This window comes from Micromesistius poutassou, assembly GCF_964030765.1.
Source record: "Micromesistius poutassou genome assembly, chromosome: 13".
Lineage (NCBI taxonomy): Eukaryota > Metazoa > Chordata > Actinopteri > Gadiformes > Gadidae > Micromesistius > Micromesistius poutassou.
In genome coordinates, this window is record NC_140283.1 from 18,680,711 (window position 1) to 18,690,288 (window position 9,578).

At 52.8% G+C, this 9,578-nt stretch overlaps 1 protein-coding gene across 1 annotated transcript in view; it reads left to right on the top strand.

Moving 5' to 3' along the window:
* The window catches only part of man2a2 (mannosidase, alpha, class 2A, member 2), a gene marked incomplete at its 3' end in the record, with an annotated part of 43,087 nt that overhangs the window by 25,997 nt on the left and 7,512 nt on the right, over positions 1-9,578 (top strand). Inside the window, exons 18-22 of the mRNA XM_084477182.1 lie at positions 364-497; positions 1,112-1,253; positions 2,708-2,841; positions 7,338-7,532; positions 9,401-9,514. Coding sequence (XP_084333308.1) covers positions 364-497; positions 1,112-1,253; positions 2,708-2,841; positions 7,338-7,532; positions 9,401-9,514 — 719 coding nt within the window. The remainder of the gene's footprint in view (positions 1-363; positions 498-1,111; positions 1,254-2,707; positions 2,842-7,337; positions 7,533-9,400; positions 9,515-9,578) is intronic.

A 9,578-nucleotide genomic window follows, 5' to 3' on the forward strand; every position in this document is an offset into this window, starting at 1 on the left:
GTTTTAATGCTCCCGGGGCCTGAGAAACCACCGTGTTGTTCCGTTCGCTGTACGACAGCGGCCTTGTATTTGGGCGGCATGTGGCTCAGGAGGTAGAGCGGGGTTGGCTGGTAACCGGAAGGTTGCTAGTTCGATCCTCCTAGCCAGAGTGTGGAGGTGTCCCTGAGCGAGACGCCCTCACCCTCACTGCTCCTGACCAGCTGGCTGTCGCCCTGCGTGGTCGACTCCGCTGTGTGAGTGAATGGGTGAATGTTAGGCAGTATTGTAAAGCGCTTTTGAGTGGCCGCTGGTTAGAAAAGCACTGTATGAACGCAGTCCATTTACCGTTATATTAAACGTGGGTTTGCTGTGGTCCCTCCCAAGGCGTGGACGGGCTGTCCGTGGAGCTCAGCACCACGGTGGACATCCGGGACCAGACCAACAAGGAGCTGGCCATGCGCCTGGTCACAGACATCCAGAGCGGAGACGTCTTCCACACCGACCTCAACGGCTTGCAGGTCAGTCGCTCGCTCGCGGTCCCCGGGTTCGCCGCCTTCCGGTCGGTTGGTGTTTTAAACGCGGTGGTGCAGCCGCTTAGCGCTTTGTGCAGCGGCGGCGTTTTTTGGATCGTGCGCTCAGAGGGTTCACAGCCTCGTTTGTAAATCCACGGGGATGAAGGCACGTGCTGAAGGTAAATGACTGAACGTAAATGGCAAGCTCTGACCCGGTCGCTTCTACACGGGATACGACAGCTGATCTGACATCCAGACATATAACCCTCGTAGTCGCCCGCAACGCTAGGAGATCGTCTGGGAGGGTGTAATCGTATCGGGATCAGGATGAATTAGTGATCAGCCCTCTTGTAGGTCGCTGTGGGTTAAAGCGCTCGCACAAGATAAACGACTCCATCTTAACGGCTTGTCCATCCTGTGTTGTGCTGTTGCCCTGACCCTCCCATCCATCCTGTGTTGTGTTGTGTCATTCCCCTCACTCCCATCCGTCCTGTGCTGTGTTGTATCCTTCCCCTGATTTTGTGTTGTGTTGTTCCCCATGACTTATTGTCGTGCGTCCCCCCTGACTTATTGTTGTGCGTCCCACCTAACGTGTGTGTTGTGTGGTTCCCGGTACGTAGATGCAGGCGCGCCGCCAGTTCCTGAAGCTGCCGTTGCAGGCCAACTTCTACCCCATGCCGAGCCAGGCCCTGATCCAGGACAGCCAGCACCGCCTCAGCCTGCACTCTGCCCAGGCCCTGGGCGTGGCCAGCCTGGAGAGCGGTTAGTGGCCCCCCTCCCCCCGCCTCCACAGGGGTTTAGTGATGAGGAACGGGGGGGGGGAGGGCTGACCTCATGGGGTTAATGTAGGGGCCACAGGAAGTGCTGACAGCATGTCTGCTTCTGCACTAAGCACACAGGCGCATGCACGCACGCACGCGCGCACGCACACACACACACACACACACACACACACACACACACACACACACACACACACACACACATGTAGGATCACACACACATACGCACGCATACACATATCGACGCGCACACACACAGACACACACACACACACACACACACACACACGGATACACACAGACACACACAGACACACGCTAGGAAATGTAGGCTCAAAAGCACATACACAACACACAGAACACACACACAGACATATAGGATAACACACACACGCACGTTTCGACACGCACACACACACACACACAGACACACAGCGCCCACACATACACTTAAGCGTAAAGAAGACGCTAGGAGCAGTTATCTCCGTGTGTAGCCCGACCGAGGACGCTCCAACAATACCTCATGAGATGACAATCTAACCAGCAGCGCTTCAAGGCCAAGTGAATCATTCTGTGTGTATTGAGTTATGTATTCTTCTATTTGATTGAATAGTCTTATTCCGGAGGTACAAGTGTGTGTCCTTAAACATGCTCTCCGGTAGGCTGAAGGCTGTGAGATTTATATATTTGAATTCCTAGCGCTAATGGCTCCATTTGGATTTAATACACGCAGAGAGCGGTGACTTGTTTTATCATGCTTTCGCTACGGCTGTGTACATGTGCTTATTTATGTGTGTGTTTTTGAATGTCCATTTTTTTTTTTGTGTTTAAACATATATATTCATATAATTTATATGTGTGTGTGTGTGTGTATTTTTACATTTGTATTGATATATATGCGTGTTTATTTCTACATTTTTGTTGTTTTTATTAATATACATGTGTGTGTGTGTGTGTGATTCTACATTTGCATTAAGATACGTGTCACACAGTCGCTCTGCCGCCAATGTTTACCCCGGACATATGTAATAGTGTCATTAAACCAGGGGGAGTGGTTTTAAGAAGGGAACAAGTTGTGCTAGGGGCCATTTGATCCAAAGAGATGTAGCAAGGTGTGTTTAAGGGGTGGACCGGACTAGTGATATCAGTTGGAGGATAACATTGCATTGGAGTCATGCGTGTGCGTGTGCGTGCGCACACGCGTGCGTGTGGCATGTTCCGGACAATATTTCGCATACATGCGTAGATAAATCTGAACACAGACTAGGTCAACCTAGGGCATTGACGCCACACCTCTAAGATAAATCTTACATGATAGGAAACGCTGCAAGATAAACAGCAATTTGGGCCTACGAGGGCTCAGTCAGTCAGACCTCTTCAATATCTACATATATATATATATATGGACTCATTCAATATCGTTCCACCCCCCAGGTCAGCTGGAGGTCATCCTGGACCGCCGGCTGATGCAGGACGATAATCGCGGCCTGGGCCAGGGGCTGAAGGACAACAAGAAGACGGTCAACCGCTTCCGCCTGCTGCTGGAGCGCAGGGACACCGGCAACGCTGTGAGAACACACACACACACACACACACACCTCCACTCACACATACACACGCACAGCTACACACACACACACACACACACACTCACACATACACACGCACAGCTACACACACACACACACACACACACACACACTCACACATACACACGCACAGCTACACACACACACACACACACACTCAGATACACACGCACACCTCTACGTTCACACACACACACACCCCTACTCTCACCCACCTACGCTCACACACACATTCACACACTCATATACACACACACACACCCGTACCCCATACACTCACCCACCTACGCTCACACACACACACACACACACACACACACACACACACACACACACACACACACACACACACACACACACACACACACACACACACACACACACACACATTCACACACTCATTCAAGCACACAAACACACCCCTACACTCACACCTACACACATCTACACACACATCCATACTCCCACACACACACACACACACACACACACACACACACCTACACTCACACCTACACACATCTACACACACATCCATACTCACACACACACACACACACACCTACACACACATCCATACTCCCACACACCCCTACACATTTCAAAATGTAATGAAGCTAAGACGGTTGTGGTGCGAGTTGTCATGCTAGACCCGGTCCACAGCCTTGCAGAAGGGTTCTGGATCCATTTGACGTCCACCACTGATAACCGCTGAGAGACCTTTTGTGTCAGGGTTAGTGTGCCAACAAAACGACCTACAGAAAGAACCAACAAAGCAAATAAAAGAGGACCTAAAACGGAACCCTGAGGCACATCACAGGAAAAAGCAGCAGCTCTCAGATGCCTAGGGACCAAGCGACCCAGAAATAACTAGTCCAGGACACGCCCCCGATCCACCCACCCACCAGACCTTCAGTCAGGGTTCTTCTGCTGGGGATCTGTGGTGTCAGGAGCTGCACTGAGATCCAGCAGCACCAAAAGCATTGCTTTCAGAACATCAGTAGACATCATTATGTCATGGGAGGCACTGAGCAGAGCTGTTTCCGTGGAACCCTTCTGACGAAAACCAGATTGGAATTGATCTAAAATGTTGTGCTGTCAGTGGGCTGTCCCCCAACCGTTTTCTCAAATCTTTGTAAGATTGAAGGCGACTTAGAAAATAGGCCTTTTAGTGTTTGGGAAGTGATGATCAATGTCGGTTTGCTTCAAACGTGAGCTGAACCACTGGCATGTTTAAAATAATACGGGACACAGCCGCATTGCATGGAGCTATTAAAAATGGAGACCAGGATTGTAGCAATCCGCCCACGTGTGTCTTTAAAGCATGAAAGTCGGTAACCCTTCCCAGCAGGGCATTGGGAACGGCTCCCGCCGCCCACATCAAGGAGGACCTGCAGGGAGATGTGAGAGAAGCTGCCCAAAACAGATGGATGAGCAGAGCAGGGAAGAGAAGACTTAATGATTCTACCGCCCGACATCCTCAAATCCACGGAGAAATAGAGAGAGATCAGCGGTGCTGATTTGAAAAGACCGGTCAGGCGGTGAAGCAGCGACAGCGTGGTTATTGGTGTGCAAACAGGGCTTTGGTGTTGCGTCTGCTGGAGGGAAATGAGGTTAGCCGAGTAAGAAGCCCTGGTTGAGCGCCACTGTGTTGTTGAACTCAGTTATAAGCTCTGCGTGGTGGAGGCGAGGAACACGGAGCGAGATGGAGTCACACGGTCGCACTGCCGCCAATGTTTACCCCAGACATATGTAATAGTGTCACTAAACCAGGGGGAGTGGATTTAAGAAGGGAACAAGTTGTAAACGGCGTGTGTGTGTGTGTGTGTGTGTGTGTGTGTGTGTGTGTGTGTGTCATGTGACGTGGGTCTGTGTGTGTTTGTCTGACTGTGTGGACCTGGTTTACATGTAGTGTGTGTGTGTGACTCAGCACAACGTGTGTGTGTGTGTGTGTGTGTGTGTGTGTGTGTGTGTGCGTGCGTCTCGCAACTCACCGACCTGTGTCATGTGACCTGCTTCACATGAAGTGTGTGTGTGTGTGTGTGTGTGTGTGTGTGTGTGTGTGTGTGTGTGTGTGTGTGTGTGTGTGTGTGTGTGTGTGTGTGTGTGTGTGTGTGTGTGTGTGTGTGTGTGTGTGTGTGAGTGACGTGGCTCCCACGTAGCTCGACACGTCGTGTCGTTCCCAACGTGCTTTTGTGCCTCTGCGCTGACGTCAGCGGCGGGCTCTAAACCTCGGGGGCCCTGGGCTCTGAACAAAGCCAGCGGTAGCGAGGGGCCGATTAGCCGTCAGGCAGCTCACTGTATTCATGTATTCAGAGCGGCCCCTGCATGACTGACAGACGGGCCGCAGAGCCGGCTGCCGCCTCGTATTTGTTTACCGATTATTAAACAGCGCTCGTGTTCCTGTGACCTCTGACAGGAGGTTTAAACGATGCACAATGCACTTGTTGTTGTTTACGAACGCGCTAATTCGCCGCGTCGCAAGAGGAAGATACACGTGTTGCATCGCACTAAGCCGTCCTCTGCCGGTCCAGACTGAATTTAAAAACGTTCCACAACCGCGGCACGCCAGCCGCACTGAAGTAGTTAGTAGATCGTCATCTGCCCCCCCGGAAAATGACCGCCACAGTTTTCCCGACTTAACCTTCGGCACGCCGAGGTCGGCGCCGAGCGGCGGATCGATCCGACCGCAGATTGTGAGTAGGCAAGGGGTTTCCGGGACAACCTGCTGACGCACACTTAGCCTCTGCCCCCCCCCACCCCCCGGGCCCGTCCCCCCCCCCCCCCCCGGACCTGCTTAAGGGGAGGAGAGAGCTCCCGGTTTCACTCTCTCTCCACCCAAGCGGAGAGCGACTGGTCCTTTCCTCAATGACCCGTTTGTGGCTGTTCTCTGTTTTCTTCACCGACTTCACCATCTGTCTCTCCCTCCCCCCCCCCACTCTCTCTCTCTCTATCTACTCTCTACGCTCTGTCCTTGTTCTTTCTCTCTTTCTTTCTCTTACTCTCTCTCTCTGTATCTCTCTGTGTCTGTCTGTCTGTTCTCTCGCTCTCTCTGTTCTCTCTCGCTCTCTCGCTCTCTGTATCTCTCTCTGTCTGTCTCTGTTCTCTCTATCTATCTATCTTTCTATCTCTGTCTCTGTCTCTGTCTCTCTCTCTCTCTCTCTCTCTCTGTCTCTGTCTCTGTCTCTGTCTCTCTCTCTCTGTGTTTTTATCTCCTCTGCTCCATTAACCCCAGAGCGGTCCGCTCTCCAAACTGGTCGCCATGTTTCGCTCGCTCCTCCCTACGGCCCTGAGGAGGGGCGGGGCTTCAGAGGTAACGTTGTCGCGGCAACCGAGAAGACGCCACTAGTAGGCCACTAGCTCGCTACTAGCGTTGGCGCTATAGTCCCCCCCCCCCCTCACTCCCACCCAGTCTCTAGGGCTCTCCTCTCCCCCCCCCCCCCTCTCCCCACCACCCCCTTTTAATAGTCTGACCAAACATGGCAAACGGCGTTGTTTGTCATGTCGAGGGAAACACGTCCTCGCCGTGCATCTGCCTCCTCCTACGTACGGCGGATACGGCTGATGTACGGCTGGAGCCGGCCGTCGCCGCTTTGGGCACTGCTTTGTTCATTAAGGGTTTGATTTAGTGTTATTGAAAGTGCTGCACTGTAGCGTGACAACATGCTCCATCACGGCACGCCGGTAGTAAGTAAGTGTGTCCCCCTACCCCCCCTAGTAGCTCAGCCTCCCTCATCACCCCTCCAGCCTCCCCCCGCCCCCCACTAGAGGTAATCTAGCCGTCCCCTGCTTTATGGTGTTTCCAATGCGTTCCAGAGCAGCTCGCACACCTTGCATAGATCACCGGGAAAGTGAAAGCAAATGAAGCACTTAAGTCGGGATACGACCCAGATAAAGTAGAACTTTATTAATCCCCAGCCGGGAAGTTCCGAGCGTCACAGCACAGCAGAAAGTGCCGCGGTCTGGTGCGGTTGTAAAGAAAGGGATAGAAACGAGGATAAAACGAGGGATTTGCAGAAAACGTCAACGCAGTGTGTCTGTACACACAGTAAGAGTAGCGGTGCAGATTCAGATAAAGAAATACGTGTAAACACTATCGACAGTTGAGGAAGGTCCAACTGATGCTGGTTAAAGCTGCGCTGGTTAAGTTTTCCCATTAGAAGCCTCTAGTGGCCTGGGTGGTAGCTACACTCATAGCGGTACCAGTTTCAGATGGCGTGACTAGTGTATGGGGCTCGTGGTTCTTCATTTCTGAACGTTCTGGTTCAGATATGTTTTAACGGAGGGAACCAACGCGGTAGAAAAGCTCAGTAGAACAGTGCAGGATTAGACTGACGTTGAACGCTTGTTAACTGAAGTAGAACGCTCGTTAGCGCTCGTTAACGCTCGTTAACCCTCGTTAGCGCTGGTTAACGCTCGTTAACGCTGGTTTTCGCTCCTGACCTAAACCCCTCCACTTCCTGCCCCGTCACCAGATGACGGACAGCGGCGCGCCGGCCTTCCCCTCCCTGCTGGGCCACCTGACGGGCGCGGTCCTGAACCATGAGGTGCTGGCCCTGCCCGTGCTGCCCAAGAAGCGCGGCGTGCCCCAGCTGCAGACCTTCTGCCCGCTGAGGGAGCCGCTGCCCTGCGACTTCCACCTGGTCAACCTGCGCAGCGTCGTCAGCGAGGTAGGACGCTGCCTCACACCTTTACACTCCCACTCACACTAAGGGCCTCTAGCAGACGCGTTCATCCAGAGAGACCTGGATCAGACCATGGACCCGACCATGGTCCAGACCATAGTCGAGACCATAGACCAGACCGTAGACCAGACAGTAGTCAAGACCATAGTCAAGACCATAGTCAAGACCATAGACCAGACCATAGTCCAGACCATAGTCGAGACCATAGACCAGACCATAGGCCAGACCATAGTCAAGACCATAGACCAGACCATAGTCGAGACCATAGACCAGACCATAGTCCAGACCATGGTCCAGACCATAGTCCAGACCATAGACCAGACCATAGTCCAGACCATAGTCCAGACCATAGACCAGACCATAGTGGAGACCATAGTGGAGACCATAGTGGAGACCATAGACCAGACCATAGTCGAGACCATAGTCGAGACCATAGTCGAGACCATAGACCAGACCATAGTCGAGACCATAGTCGAGACCATAGACCAGACCATAGTCCAGACCATAGTCCAGACCATAGACCAGACCATAGTCGAGACCATAGTCCAGACCATAGTCCAGACCATAGTCCAGACCATAGACCAGACCATAGTCCAGACCATAGTCCAGACCATAGTCCAGACCATAGTCCAGACCATAGTCGAAACCATAGTCGTGACCATAGACCAGATCATAGTCTAGACCATAGTCGAGACCATAGTCGAGACCATAGACCAGACCATAGTCGAGACCATAGACCAGACCATAGTCCAGACCATAGTCCAGACCATAGTCCAGACCATAGTCCAGACCATAGACCAGACCATAGTCCAGACCATAGTCCAGACCATAGTCCAGACCTTAGACCAGACCTTAGACCAGACCTTAGACTCAACCAGACCATAGACCAGACCAAAGACCAGTGTGAGTCTTGAGTCTTTTGCGGAAGCTGGTGAGCGGCTCGTTCCACGACCGCGGTGCCAAAACAGAGAAGCGCCACTACGGCCCGTCACGTTAACCAACCTCTTTTTCTAATCCGCATCCTGTCATGTGAGGATGTGAGAACGATGCGTCTTCTGATGTAGAAGAACGACCAAAGGTTTGCACGTGATTAACACGATTGTTGTTCAAATCCGGCAATAGGGCCTATCATCTTTATTCATCGGGTCATTAAAAATTAATTCCCCTCTCCCCTCTCCCCGCCCCCCCGACCCCCTCCGGTCTGAAGTGGTTGATCCCCTCCACGTCTCACGGCCCGTCGGTGGCTGGGAGGGGCCTGTATGGCGCCCAGTATGTATGGCGTATGGCGCACATTAGCCCAATGTTCACCATCCCCCCCTCGGGCTCCATTCCCCTGCATCTCCCTTTCTCTGGTCCCTTTTTAATTCATCTCTCCCCACCGCATCATAGCTCCCGTGCCCCCCCCCCCCCCACGTCGCCGAACCACACGTGGGGGGCGCCTGATAAGCACAATCCGTCGCGGGAGATTACTTCTGAGGCTTCGCTGTTCGCTGAAAGGTTCTTTTGATAGCCTAAATTGGTCCCTTTATACATCAACACTGGGCCTAATGACTGGCAGCAGCGTCGGAGCACGATGAATAATTCCGTTACCGTGGCGCCGTGCGTGTCGTAGGTTGGACCGAGGGCGCCGGTGGAGGGGCCAGAGTCACGGGGGCTGACCGCTGCTCTGATAGAAGCACTAGTTTCACCTTCGTATCTCGTGTGTGTGTGTGTCTGTGTGTCTGTGTCTGTGTGTGTGTGTGTGTGTGTGTGTGTGTGTGTGTGTGTGTGTGTGTGTGTGTGTGTGTGTGTGTGAGTGTGTGTGTGTGTGTGTGTGTGTGTGTGTGTGTGTGTGTGTGTGTGTGTGCGTGCAGGAGGACCCCAACTCCCCGTCTCCCTACACAGCCATGATCCTGCACCGTAAAGGGATGGACTGCAGCCTGGAGAGTCCCTCTCTGGGCTTCAACTGCACCACCACGCAGGGGCAGGTCCGTACACACACACCACACACACACACACATACATATATACACACACACACACACACACACA